This window comes from Sinohyriopsis cumingii, chromosome 10 (genome assembly GCF_028554795.1).
Source record: "Sinohyriopsis cumingii isolate HCF-2022 chromosome 10, ASM2855479v2, whole genome shotgun sequence".
NCBI classification, from domain to species: Eukaryota; Metazoa; Mollusca; class Bivalvia; order Unionida; family Unionidae; genus Sinohyriopsis; species Sinohyriopsis cumingii.
This window is the reverse complement of record NC_142970.1, coordinates 87510027-87525585: the sequence shown is the minus strand read 5'-3', so window position 1 is coordinate 87525585 and position 15559 is coordinate 87510027. Positions and strand designations below refer to the sequence as shown.

The following is a 15559-nucleotide window of genomic DNA, read 5'->3' as shown; positions in this document are numbered from 1 at the left end:
AAGTTATTTAAGAGATAGAAATGTGTAACTTTGAACAATGATGTTAGCAACAAAGATGTCTCCACATGATGCTTACCACAGTATTTGATCGCATTTTAAATTGTTCAATTACCTAATTGAGATTATAATTCATCGCGCTTAACATTCGCAATGAAATTCAAATATACACACGTCGCTTTCCATTGCAACTGTTTACTTAAGCCCTGTATATGTCGGATTATTATTACTGATTATTGCGGAATGGCTATTTGCTGTTGTTGATGCTGGTTAGAACTGTCACCATTGTCAGGCATTATAGCAAACTTACTTGAAAGTTACCAAACACGAGATGAAATAGTCATCTGTGAGGTGTCCAATAAGGTAAGAATTTCATTCCGCCCCGACTGTTACATCATATAACATATTAATTTATAGTTACCTAATTTCCCTCATAAGTTTTGTCTCCATCCATCAAAGAGGAGACCGCTCCTTGTAACTGTTCATATAACTATTTACTTTCAATGAAAGCCATTATTTTCAATGGAATTTAATATTTGTCTCTTATTTTAGTAGCATCTAACTGATATACCCTTGTTAACAGAAACCAACCTGGGTTAGAAAAACTGAAATAAGTCTTGATTATCTGATGGCTTCACTCCGTCTGGTCTAGATTATATGCTGTACCTGTATCCTAATTTGCTGAGATTCTACTTTTCATCGGACATCTACTAAAACAACATGAACACTTGTTTAAAAACTAATATCGTTGGTATCAGAGGTTCATTTACGGAAGTGTTTAGAATTTATTCGATTGCATACAAAAAGCATGAGTCATCATTGTTTTTAACTCGGATATAAACATTTTTGTTCTTAACCCGTTTTGACAAAATCTATGTTCAAATAAATGTAATTATCTTATCAAACGTACTATTAAGTAGTCACGGTCATTTTTGAGTAGGTAGAGGGTTCAGATTGTCAGATAGATAGTTGAATACCTTTTCCTTGATTGAATATGTTCAGCGCTTATCTTAATACATTCTTTTCATTCTCTTAGACCATCCTACGCTTGGTCCTGAATAATACGGGAACTACAGCCGTTGTTTTCCATCAGTTCTTATCTCTGACAGTTATACGGCAAAAACTGTTTGAATGATGGTAGCAAAAAATATTCATTTTGAAATCTTTACTTTATATCGTTGTTGAACTCTGATATTTATATTGTAAACGTATATTAACATGGGTACTGGAACAATATTCAATCTTTTTACTCTTTTTGTCTCTCCATCTGTGAAAAGTAAGAAATGAAATAACAATAAAGACATGTTTGCGCTTTGTCATTCAGCCTTTCCAACATCAATTTATTATGCACCTTTGATCTTGTGTTTAATTGCATCGGCTGAATATGCAATTTTCTTTCCACACTTACGTTCAAGACTGTTTTCCACTCGTTGTATAATAAACCCTTCCTTCCCATTCAAAATCGAAAGTCGATGTGTCATATAAACTGGTTAGATTTCTTATAACAGCGCATACTGGAACACCACGAGAAACATTTTAAACTTTCTTGATTTATAAATCTATTATACTAACATTATTCATTAATTTGGTAATTACTCTCAAACTAAGACCAGGCTGATTCGATACAAAGTAATGACTGATTATGCCCTGATTTCTGGCTGATTCGGCCAAACTTCCAAGCTGATTCGGACCATGTGAAATATTATTCAGTTTAGTCCAAGTTTTAAATGTGACATATAAATTTGCTTTTAAAGATGATCATCTCGTTATGTCCCAAGTACGTCGAGCAGTTCAAATATACATTTAAAGTAACAAAATCCCGTTAGTACGCGTAATCATGGTGTTGTTATATATAATAAAATAATGTAATCTTGTTTAATTTGCATCGGCAATTTAGTAGTGAAATATTTTTTAAAATTCTCGTTCAACTTTAAATAGTTCGTTTTATTGCGAAATAATAAAATTACGAACACTGACAAAAAAGAAGTTGAGATTCCAAAAACTGGCTTTGTAATGTTGTGTTTACAAATGATCATTACACTCTGTAAGCTTAGAAACAAATTAAACACATAATAAAGATAAACAATATAGATTATAATTTTTGCAAAGCTAAGACTTCATTCTAATCCCTTACATTCTCTAGTATTCTTCCAATTGAAAATTTATGAAACAAAATAAGTCTAAAATAAACTAGTTGTTTTTACAAAATGTCTAGTATAAATCAGGTTATTGGTACCAAATCAAATTTATTGATATAGCCATTATTTAAATGTAGTGCGACCTTTCCTACTTCTGGACAAGACATCGGCCTGATCAAGTTTTTTGACGCCATATTGGTGCGTAAACATATATTTTTAGTCAGTATTCTAATCCTTCTACCACGTTCATGTTGGGTATAATGTTATGGAGAGGGAGACGACAAGTTTACTTGAAATGTTTAGTTATGATGGGTATTGCAGCTGTCAAAGCCCCAACAGCGACTGGTCCGACCGCATACGTGGCTACCCCTAGTACTCCGATTCCTGCTCCTGCCAACACTCCTGCAACGTTCAAACAAATCGCATCCTTTCTATCTTCCTGCTGTTGCTCTTGCTTAATAATGCTGATCTGTTCCGCAGTCAGATGTGTACCTTTCCAATCTTCAGCGTGCTTTTGAAGAACTCTTCTGTAAACAATAAAGCTATCTTCGTAGTAACCCTTCCATTCTAATGCTAATGTATCCGCCATCATACTCATCTTTTGTAGTTTTTCTCGTCTTATTTCCTCATTGGGTTCATAATTGTTCAGAGTGATATACCTTCGACCACATTCATCAAGCAAGGCTTTAAGGCTTTCGTTTTCATCAAGCTCATTAATGAGATCTTCAGTATTCTTCCCTCTTATCGTTGCAATATCCTCATGTGTAAAAACAACCAAAGTATGTTCAAGAACGTTGGGTCCAAACATACATTTAAGGACTTCAGCCGTGTGATTCTGTATTTCCGTGAGTTTACCGAATTTTATCACCAGCAGGAATAAATGTGGGCCAGGCTGTACAAAGTCCAGAGAACTTTGAATAGTTGTTAATGTACGAAGTAAGTATCCTTTGGTGTCAAATAGTCCGGGCGTATCTACAACTGTAACTATTTTGTTGTCTACTTTAACAGAATGTGATTCTACTTCTTGTATGAATGAACAAGGATTATGTCTGCTACCAAAAGCAGTTCTCCCCAGAATGAAATTCCCGGTCGCACTTTTACCAGCTCCAGCCTCTCCGAGCAGGATGAAGCGAACATTCGATGTCATATCTTATATGAATTATTTTATAAACAAACCTGTTGACAAAAGATATAAAATATTGATAATTACAAATATAAATGCATGTGACTAAGGCATGTATTCTAAAAGTATATAATACTGAATTTCAATTATAACATCAAAGTTTATACATATAACAGTTAAAATAACTGTCGAATACGAACAAAACATGTAAACAGAAATATATGTCTTTAATATATATCATGGACGCCCGCAGAGTTGTTTTTAGAGAAGATGCAAAATGCAGTGGTTACAGGTCAAACTAATTTTCTTGAAAATATCAAATTCGTTGCAAACAAAACTACATTATATTGACATGTAAAGAAAATACAAAGATTCCAAAACCCCTAAACAATCAAATCAATTCAAACACAACTTAAATATAAATTAAATCAAATATATGTATGTATGCATTGTATGTATGTATGTATGTATGCATTGTATGTATGCATGTATGTATGTATGTATGTATGTATGTATGTATGTCTGTATGTATGTATGTATGTAACATTTGCTAAATGTATCTATGTATATATACATGTATAAATGTACATTAATCTACCGAGCTTTTCGTCTTCTTTTAAATTCTACTTTTTCTTTAATCCGCACGATTTTTTAATAGTAAAAGTATTCGCAAAAGTGAGCATTAAATAAGATGTTTCTTCATTTAATGATGGGAAAAGGTAAATGCAAGTTACATGGGCTATTCGGAATCGGGATGTTGCTTCATTGTTAGTTGTAAATCTGAAACAATGCATAATTTTGACGTAGTCACTCACGACGTAAGACTATAAAACTAGAATATTTTACATGCAGGTTGAATTGAATTTTGCCGGCTATTCCATATGATGGACGCAAAGACAACGTGTCGATTCCACTGAATGTCTTCTTAAATTATCGAATATCCCCAACGTCCGTAGGTGATTGTGTTTCAAAATGAGACGAGATCAGTAGTGTTTAAAGACAATACTACCTGCATAAATGATTAATGTAAAGAAACACATGTGTATATTTCCACTCTATTAATTTCCATACGTTACCCCATATAAAATGAAGATCGCACTGCATGCTGGTAATTAGATAATTGAACCTTTTCCGAAAAAGCGATTGCCCCAGGTACAAAATGGAAAATTGAAATAAAAATATATAAACTGGCGTGGACAAGTGTTGATATTTTCTAATCTGGTTGAATAATGTTAAGTCATATAATCACAGACCGCTCCGGTGGCTAAGTGGTTAGAGCTTCCTCCTCGGATGCGGGAAGTCGCGGGTTCGAACCCCAGTCAAATCATACAAAAGACTTATAAAATGGTATTAACAGCTGCATTAGGATGTTAGTATTAGGAACGGTCGTCCTGGTGTCAGGATAATGTGACTGAGTGGGACAACATGCTACATGTCGCCGGCAGGATGACCAAGTGCTAGACATCACTAAAAACTGCCACACCGCAGACATCGAAGTGATATGATTGAAAAATTTTCAAAGCTACGTTAAAAATCCAAATAACACACACACACACACACTGCAGATTTATCACACAAATAATTTGAACAAAATTTCGTACTAGTAGCTTTGAAGTGAGTGAAATCTTAATTTTGATAGTCTTCCCATTTGAAAATCATTTTTTTTAAAATTCATATTCATTTTCCCCGCTGTCAAAAACATAAAGCACGTGCCCTAACGACATATTTTATACCTATTATTTCGTATGTTCAACAACAAATAAGTGTTTTTACATTCTATAAGACATTTATAATTCCTAATATTCTTTCAAGGGGTTCAACCATTTACTTTCTCGAGCAATTCATGTAAGATGCATTCGAATCTAAATTGCACAATAAATAAATTAACGTCATAAATATCATGTGATATCCAAACAAACAAAACCCATATTTTCCAACGTAGCTGTCTAATACACGTTGCCCATGTGATAAGCTCAATGTCATCCAATGCTTTAAATATAATGTAGAATTTCCTGGGATATATATAGCTAGACACGTACAAACATTTACAACACTATTATATACAGGTAATATAATAGCCAATGTACGTATCATAACATCCACATTCACGACGAGCTCCCATGTTTGTAGATTTCACTCCAAGAAAATACAGCTCACATAACTGCTCATGGAATTTCTCTACAGGTTTTCTATTATTTAATCCCCACATCGCTGACGAATATAGGAGAATGGGATGAACATCAAATAATTGAAACACAATGTTCGGTTATGGTGATTCGAGTTCTCTTATTAATCTCTGGAAGTAATGCTTTATTAGCTTCTTTTTAATAAGTCTTTCAACTAATTTTGACCAACAGAAAACATTACTCCCGAATAGTTGTAATAAGTTAAATTTGTCAAAATCTCATTGCAATAAGTACACTTTCCGACTTCTTAAGTTTACAAAAATATCTCGAAACAATTATCCACGCTTGCGTTTAGACCAAATTTTAGTGCAATGATCTCAAGTGTAGCGTACCTTTCTTCGTAATTTAAAAACACGATCAGCAAATATGCACAAGTCATCAGCGTAAAGTAACGGAATCACATTTTGAAAACTTTCATTGTCAACAAAGGTTCCAGTTCCAACATGTTTATTCTTTATTCGCAATAAATCATTGAAAACAAGAAATAAAAGGACTTTGTAGATAGCCTTGTCTCCACTAACTTTATTGTGATAAGAATTTATAGCTGATTTAACACTTGATTATATATTTTTAAACTCTAAGCATCCTACAATAAACATCAACTTTCAATAATGCATTCCACAACCTCTCACCATCCACACAATTAAAATGACTTATTAAAATCAACATATAACTAAGAGAATATACATATTTTTTGAAAGAAATTTCTGTGCAATAGATTGCAAAATAAACATATAATTTAATGCTGAATAACTGGTATGTATGCATGTATGCATGTATGTATGTATGTATGCATTTATTTATGTATGTATGTATGTGTGTGTGTGTGTGTGCGTGTGTGTGTGTGCATGCATGTATGTATGAATGAACGTGTACTTGAATATCACAATCCATGAATCAATCTCTTTGTTAATCCTTTTTTTTTTATATTGTTTTGTTATTTCTCACAAATGCATGCTTGGTGTAGATATAATTAAACAGAGTATGATCCAGCATAACAAACACAATTTTGAAAATGAGCCACTAATATATTCAAAATTCCAGATCCTGCAATTTATATCTACTCTTTAACGGAGTACGACTTATGGCAGTACGAATAACAGTTTTCAGGTACACTAGTTAGTTTTAAAACAATACCTTATCATTTAGTAATGGCTACAATAACATCTTTAAGTGCCAAAGAAACAATACATATGTTCCACATGGTCTATTCAACTTGAACAAGAATCACGCAACTCATCCTGCACTTTTGTTTAGGATAAAAACGGAATGTGTTATATACGATGATTGTATTGGGATTTTTTTAGAGATCAGTATCGGTCTGGTACGTGTTTCTTTGCTTTAAACCTTTGACTGCCTAGAGGCTCTATATTATGAACTTTCCCTTCATTATGAAATGAAGCTAAATCAAGCTCCAAAATACGTCACATACAGGAAAAAAATTATTTCTCCTTCAAAATGGCGGGAAAGTGATTATCGATTAAAATTTTATCATGAAAACATCTGAACTGAGACCACTGGGATACAAAACCTTATTTTGGTTTGGTAAATGTTATACCTGTTATATTTTTTCGGGGATTTGTCTATATCAACGGACGTTATCATGGGATGGCAGCCATTAACAATAAATCACTTTCCTTGCATATATTTTGCGATAAAGAAGCAAAATGTGGAAATTCTTTTAATTTTAAATTGACATTTTATTATATGACTATTAGCCAATTAATGACAGACGAAATTGTCTTGGTATGCTTTTGAAACTTGTTTAAGTGTTTCATTGTAATTCCGATTTTAGAGCATTGATGAAAACTTTAATAATTTGCTAAATCGACTGGTAGAAAGGTATTTGAATTTTTGACATGTTTTGGAATCTATGTTCCTTACTTTACCTCTAAGAGAGAGAGAGAGAGAGAGAGAGAGAGAGAGAGAGAGAGAGAGAGAAAGGGAGGCAAGAGAGAGGGAGAGTTGCTTTTCGGTCTTTGAAGGCACACCAACATATGCAAATAATATCTTACAAAGGAAATGCGAATAGGGTACCTGATGACTGAACTATTGAGAAAGAGAGGTTGATTGCTTGAAGATATTTTGTTGTATCTGACGGAAATATGTTCTATAAAATGCGCTACAATCTTAGCTACATCGATTCCCTAAAGAGAGAACGACTTATATAGGCATTGAACTTAGTGTTATCTTTTTTTTCCATACCATAGTGGTATCTCTCTCTCTCTTTCTCTCTCTCTCTCTTTCTGTTGCGTAGACAAAATGGAAATGAGAGACAATCAGATAAGAGAGAAAGAGATTCATATTAACCATTTGTCTCTGGTTTAAAATTATAATACATCCGACATGAAAGTTTAAACAGAATGTACCTCACTCATATTTTGTCTTTTATCTCATCATAATCGTCCGTCATTACTAAACTATGTTCGTTATTACAGTTACGAGGAAGAACGCTTATGAATGTTATCTTATAATCGCTATTGAAGCTACTTCCCGAAACATCAAAGAATTCACTTTATTACCCAAGCGTTTCAAGGGAGGTTTGTCCTCCAAATTATCACTGCTAATGGTGTATGTGTGCATTAAATGGTTTAGTTTACCGTTTCAAAACACGTGTTCATTAACAATCATATGCAAAATAAGAAGGACCTAAATATCACATATTATACTCACGCTATCGTGACACGGATAAAACTGATGGAGACATTAAATAGACAATGACGTAACTGTCAAAATTTGGGAAGAAACAGATCAATAATTAAAATGTCTTATAATTTAAAATAGTCCAGACAAAGGATATTAATTTATAAGGCAAAACTACCAATAAAATTGGCTATTAATATGGGTTAAAGATTACTTCGAAACGATCCGTTTTTTAATTACATTCTGTCTTAAAGGCCGTATGATTCGTCTGAGCGTGAAACTTTAATGACCATTAGTCTGTCGCACATTACAACCATAAAATAGAAGCAATTTAGCAAAAACAACTACAGCAAGACCAATACAACACTATTGGTACAGTAACTGCTATTACTACTTCTGCTATCGCTATCATTAATACTAATAATGATAACACAACCAATAATAATAATAATCATAATAATAGATGAAGGAGAAGACGAATAACTGTCCATAAATAACACAGTTTTAACTGGGAAAATGTTACCTGTATTAACACTAAATGGAAACTAAAATTCAATAATTAAACGAAATTTAATTTGCATCAGCAATCACTATGGTAAAGGAAAGATTATTTCACAAGCCGTTTCTAGTGCTACGTTTTCTTTAAAAGTTATATCTTCACGGAGTGATCAAAAACTGACATAACAATATGACAAGGTCCTATAATAAAAATTATCGTCAACTTAACAGACACTGGAATATTACAATAAGAAACAACGTGCTATGAGATATATGTGTTATCTGTATTTAGCTGTATTATTTGTTGGCTTTTTCTTCAGCATGTATGTTAGATATACCTGTACTAGACCTTGTCCAAAATATCGTTTACTATGTATCTAATTGGAAAAATTTAGTTTGTAAGCAACATAATAAATAGTTAGATATTTCTCTATGATTGTGGATTAATTATTATTGATGGCAATCATATGTAAATTCTAGATACTGACCCTATAAACGTATAGAACGGAAGATTCTATTAAATGCCCAACCATCTTCGGAAAAGTATATGGTCTTGTTTACATTCGGATTGTTTACGCTTCCCTTACTATCTTGAAGCAGAAGCAATCCTATTGCTGTGTTTAGATTTTTTTGTATGGGTGGAATTATTTATTCAATTTATTAATGACTGGAAAAATAGAGTGCTTGTCAATAATAATCTTGGACAGAAACATTAATTTGGAATTCAGACAGGGACATTTTTTATGATATTAATGTGATATAGAAAAAGTCTGGTATTATAATCTTCACAATCCATGTCACTGTCACAATAACACGTCGGAGACTACAGGCTCATCAGCACATTCAATATCAGAACTTATTTGGAATAATGCTGAATTTTAGTTGGAACGTATTACAGTTGAACTTGTGAAAGAACGTTTAGGACGTTGCGGTTTTAGTTCAAAATACTTCTTTTATATTTTACTTTGTATTCTAGAAAAATAGAATATTTGTTAAACTTTACCACAGTTGAAAGTATAGGTTTTAAAATTATTTGAAAGGTATTTAAAAGTAAAATAAAAAGAAAAATTACAATCAAATATGCATTTTAAAAGTGTTATGAAGTCATCATTTTATCGAAACGTTCGATTGATCAATACTCTTAAGTTTTAGTTTGAAAAATTGATAATGTTATTTGAGAGGGCCTTCAAGGCTTCGCACAAGTGTCTATTTGTCAGAGAACACAGAAATTGCGAAATATTTGTTCTTGTATCACGTCTTACTTTCCACATCTGTTTGCTTTATCTATATTTGCAAATGAAGCGAGAGATATGATAGTGTATAAATTCATCCTAGGACAGTGTGTTGTAATGCCTACCTAACGAACTAGATGACATATTTTCTGAATGATTCGTTGACAGCTCTCAGTGCAATGATTTGTGACTGTTACGCGATAGAGTTTGTGAAAATATAAGCAAGATAGGATACCGTGTGATGGAGTTCAGTACTTCAGTAAAACGTTTTGTAGATATCTTTATATATATATATATATATATATATATATATATATATATATATATATATATATATATATATATATTCTAACCGGCACTTGTTTCATCTCCAGAAGCCGCAAATTTAAATGTTGGTCAATGTTAAATTGTGATATTTAGTAATGACCTAGTTGTTTGGGACGATAGCAAATATTCTGTTACATGTATAATACTTCAGACTTAAGGATTATGTCACGTGCAGTTGAACCTGTCCTTTGAATTGTTTATCGCTAACATACGTGAAGCGGAAAGATTTTGTTTCATATATTACTGAAGAAATTAGCCCGAACGATTATTTTCTTAAATATCCTCTAGCATTATGTGCTGTAAGAAAACGAATTTTATATTAGCATAAACATTACTTAAGTAAACATTTCTTGGATTCCTTCTCATTTACTCATTGTTTGGTGGTCTAAATTTGACTTGTTATTTGATGGCAGAGAAAATATGGCTTTCAGCAAACAAATGTTCATAATGGAATATGTATCATACCAGAGACCAGACTAATTTCCACTTAGGCGCCAGGATAGCTTTACTGTAATAATACAAATTACTGTAATAATAATAATAATAATGATAATACAAGTTCTTTTGTAGGTCCAATATCTCTCACACGCTCTCTTATCATTTAGTGTAGGCTTAGAAGATGCCATCATTGTTTAGTACAAATAATTTCTGCCAATGAAACAATTTTGAGGTCATTCACATAAATGTACAAACGTTCCGTATCTGCACATTGATCAGGTATTTGACATAATCACGCAATCTACTGGCTAAATCTCTCGCTGTGAAAAGTTCTAATGCTTTGTTTTCATTCAGCTCCTGCGCAGTTTAAGTGCGCTCCGCCAAAGAAACGGCCTTGCTGGTCAATGTAGTTTTCGAATGAAAAACCGACAAATTCGTAACATAGTTGTAAGTTCCAAGATATTGGTATATATATATATATATATATAGTTGCATGTTTCTCGCTTTAGCACGCTGTAGATATAATTTATTATTATTATTCTTGTCATTATTATTATTTTTATCATCATTATTATTGTTATTATTATTATTAGTAGTAGTAGCAGTAGTAATATGTTTTTATTTTATCTTCATTTATTCTTATTGTTAAGACCATTAATCGAAATAGAACCATTAATAACGCACGACCCATGTAAAGAAAAGAATTATCAATCTGATTTCGAAAATATGAAAATATATAAATTATTTGCATTTTGTAAAATTGTGTTAACTTAATAATAATAATAATAATAATAATAATAATAATAATAGCTGTTGTTGTTGAAACCGTAGTATTTATTTAAGTATTAAGTTTTTGCAAAGATTGTAATCAAGGCCACAAATGCAAAGTTCAAGATATAAAAGTCTACGGTTCCGCCAAAATGATTGAAAAACCGACATAATAAAATGTGGAATAGCTGTTGTCTTTGATATGACCTTATCTAATATTCGTCTAAATAAAAGAACAGCACAGTGTTTTAACTCTTAGCGATAGGCACTAACCAAAGACTAAATGAACAAAATATAAAGGAAAAGTTATGGAAAAAACAAAACCACAGAAAACTGTGATTATCAATACACGAAGAATAGAATAATTAAATTGTAAATGGAATTATCTTGGCTGAAAGTTCTTCAAAACATCATGTATTTCTTTTAATTGTATGATTTGCAAACAATTATGTACTAAGTGCAACGTCTCATTTTCAAGTTCAGATCCTGTTTTGAATAGCGTTTCATTTAGCAATATTGACCACGTATACCTGATTAAACTCAACGTCTGTTTCCAATAATGCAGGCCGAAATAAGATAGTCTAAAGAAACAAAAGGAATAGATGCATAGCAACAGCTGACACGTCGACCAACTACTGAATATACTAATAATCTGAGAGTTAATCGCTAATTCTTCTTCTGCTCCACGATCCGTATTTGAGAGGTGTTTTCAACGAAGCATTACCTATTATCCGTCTGAAGTGCACTGACGTATAGGTAAACATAAAATGGAGATTGTTTATCCGTAAACAAGAAGTGGTGCACTAAATAATTTTGTGTTTTGCCAAAAGTAGTTCCTAAGCAATCAGTATTGGGACCAGATTATTTTTTTTGCACTGGTAGATCTGATGACTTTTCAGGTGTTAGTAAAACACTGCAGAGAAATATAAGACTGAATGTCATACAGACATCAATACAAACAAAGCAAAACAACCACATCGTGCAAACTTAGGCGTACAGTATGCCGAAGGAAAATAGCAGAGATGCACATGTCAAGTACTGTGCAAGTAACAGTTGCGCTTTGGTTACAAACAAAAATACTTGACTCAGTATTTAATAGATGAAACATGGTACGTTCTTTTGAATATTCTTATTTTTTATGGATGTCTACATAGTTTTCTTTCTTATATAGCTGTCATCGATTTCTCTCTATATATATAACACGGTGCTTTTCACACTCAAGTCATGAAATAGTTTGATATTAAAATGTATATTGATGGTGCAACTAAACAACGCAAAGACCATTTTCAAAACTGTAAAACTTAAATATAACTTACCTTCCGACCTTTTCCAATAAATATAATTTTAATTGTATTATATATGATTCAGACTACAGAACTTGAGTGTCTTTGCAAAACGAATCTGTAGAAATCCGTGTTCTAGCACTCGTTAAAAGAGACGAAAGAAAGTAATTGGCTTCTTATATACAAAGCTTGCTACGCTATTGATCAAATATCGGGACATCTGTCCTACGATTGGCTCTTTACTCTATCTTTCCCCTCCCATTAATCTTGGCAACAAACCCTTATTGGTTCAGTGACAAACAATACCTGTATATTAAAATAATCCTGCCCCTCCGCGCCCAAGGCACCACTATCGTTTTACAATTCAGACAATATGTGAAAATACCCTAACAACAATTCATGCAAATGGTAAACAGTATAAAGATGTAATTTTATATCCACTATACAAATATTGAAGCATCGGCATTAGTTTTAAGAATTAGCCAGACTCGTTGTTGAAGCATCAAAAAAGGAGCCTTTCAAATGATCGAAAGTCCACACAAACTCCACGATAGAAAAATGAGTCGTTTAATTACATGACAAACTGAAGAAGATATTTGTAGAGAGGTATGGTGTAGTCAACATATTTGTTTTAGATATCCATAGAGCTACATTATTATCGTTGTACTTTGCAAACATTTAAGTCTGGACCTCATTCCCAGTCAATCGTAGAAAATTTTATTCTGCATTTTAGACCCGAAATAAATATTATGTACTTTCTGATTGGTTCAAACTGAATATTTTGAATATTGATTCAGGTTCTTTCGAATAAACGTGTATGAAATAACGGGTAAATGCAAATATTTAGCTTGATCAAAACACATATTGTATATGAATGCTAAAATGAAGCAGCTTCCTCGAATACGTGTGTGTGTGTGTGTGTGTGTGTGAGAGAGAGAGAGAGAGAGAGAGAGAAAGACCAGGGGGAGAGAGTTATCCTTTACTCCTTTTTATTGGAGAGAGAGAAGCAGTATAAACTTTTTACAAACAATTTCGGAATGGAACATTTTGATATTACTTTTTTATTGCAGACCTCAATGTTAATCATCACACTTGCTATTTAGTCACAGTTGTTTTCAGGCCTGGTTTAAACATATCAAATTACGAATTCATGGGACCGATCCGGTCTCCTAGTGGTTAGAGCGTCCGCCACGGATGTGGGAGGTTGCAGGTTCTAACCCCGTCTGAGTCATACCAAAGACTTGTAAAATAGTACTAACAGGCGCTCAGGATTAAGAGGTTAGTGTTAGGACTGGTCAGCCTGGTGTCAGGACAATGTGACTAGGTGGGTGGGACATCACGCTACATGTCTGCGGCATGATGCCCTTGTGCCAGACATCACTATAAACGGCCACACTGCAGACATCGTAGCGATGTGACTCAATATGTTTTTAAACTACTTTAAAATTCCAAATCACACACACATACATTCATGTAAGAATTGTGGTATGATAATGATTATTTGAGTCAGTCTCGCCAAATATGTTCCTTGGGTCTAACAATACAATGTGATTCCCCATAACTTTTCCAACTGGAGATTATATGAATATGCGTGCATATGTGATTCTGACCCAAGTGAGTTCACGTTGAAGCTTCGGTTCTCATGAGTTGGTAGCTGCAGTGCCGTGAACAAGTAAACAGATCGGTAAAGACTGGCTAATATTTCGGTTTGGGGTATAGGCAGACCACAAAAGATCTTTCGAAACTTTTGTCATGTGCCATCGAGCTGACTCTAGGTGTGACCCAGCTTAGTGATGTCCGCCTCAAGATCACTTCGCCAGGTGTTTCTTCTCCACTTGCCATGAGGGTTCCACCTCAATGCCTGTATGGAAATGTTGGTTGGCGGCTTACAGAGGGTGTGTCCTATCCAACCACACCTTCTTTTATTGATCTCGTCCTCTATCAGAAGCTGCGTTGCTGATGGTGTCTTACCAGCGTATCTGTAAATTTTCCTAGGCAGCTGTCGATGAAGGTGAGCAGCAAAGAGGGCGAATCCCACAAACTATTTCCCTTAAAAGAGCCTTCTATCGAGAACATTTTAGATAGAGTCATTCTTTTCACAAAATAAACCCTCCAGTCAGTAAACATGACAAAATAGGCTTTCTCTGCTGACTTGAAGGGTTATCTCATGAAAATATCTACCTATGCAACTATTTCTGCTAATACAAGGGTCTATCTTGCGAAAACACTCCGTATTGTTCAGCCCTCTCTGCTGCTCTGAATTAAAAATTGTCAGCTGTTATTGTCGTCTCTGATCGTTTTTGGTATTTGTGTGTTACATAAATCACGTCTGTGTGTCTGCCCCTAGAAAATATCCTGGCAGGGTTTGCCTGTCGTTGCCTTTCTCTGCTGCTGTGAATTAAAAATTTAAGTTAACAATAATGGCCAACATTGGAGAAGCACATTCCGCTAGATTAGCTCGAGAGCGACTAGAAGCAATAAAAAAATTTCTTCCTGTGAGAGATTATGTAAGACAAAAACTTCAAGAACGTCAGCAAACACAAGTTGAATTTGCAACAGGTGCAGAAGAATTATTTAAACCTGTTACAACAGCTACTGAGAAAGCTGCGGAGATAACAGAAAGAGCTTTATTGGGAGATGAAAAGGGTATTCTTCCAGTGCTAAAACAAACCGCCGAGCAGACTGAAAAAATTGCTAGAAGAAAAAAAACAAACAAAAAAACTTTTATGAGATCTTCCAACTAATATAGCTGCAGCTCAACCTCCACCCGTCGGCGAAGAAATACTTGAAGGTATTGGACAAATTCGTACTGAACTCGCGTCTAAACCAGTAAAGGAAAATATTGGACTGATTGCAAAATTTAGGGAGGGTTTTGCTGAAGATATTAAAAATACTACAAGAGAAGAATTGCCCAGAAAAATATTAA

At 33.6% G+C, this 15559-nt stretch overlaps 1 protein-coding gene across 1 annotated transcript; it reads right to left on the bottom strand.

Annotated features, from left to right (window-relative positions):
• Positions 1 to 1920: 1920 nt before the first annotated feature.
• LOC149790539 (GTPase IMAP family member 9-like) lies at positions 1921 to 12785 on the bottom strand. The gene is made up of 2 exons (XM_089972584.1): positions 12667 to 12785; positions 1921 to 3311 (listed from the first exon to the last, which is right to left on the bottom strand). Exon 2 carries the CDS (start codon positions 3280 to 3282, stop codon positions 2422 to 2424), a length of 861 nt encoding a protein of 286 aa, XP_089828710.1. The 5' UTR covers positions 3283 to 3311; positions 12667 to 12785; the 3' UTR covers positions 1921 to 2421.
• Between the last annotated feature and the right edge of the window lie 2774 nt (positions 12786 to 15559).

What these genes read in the sequence shown, in the direction of transcription:
- LOC149790539 (XM_089972584.1), bottom strand. Translation starts at nt 3,282, where the DNA reads ATGACATCGAATGTTCGCTTCATCCTGCTCGGAGAGGCTGGAGCTGGT.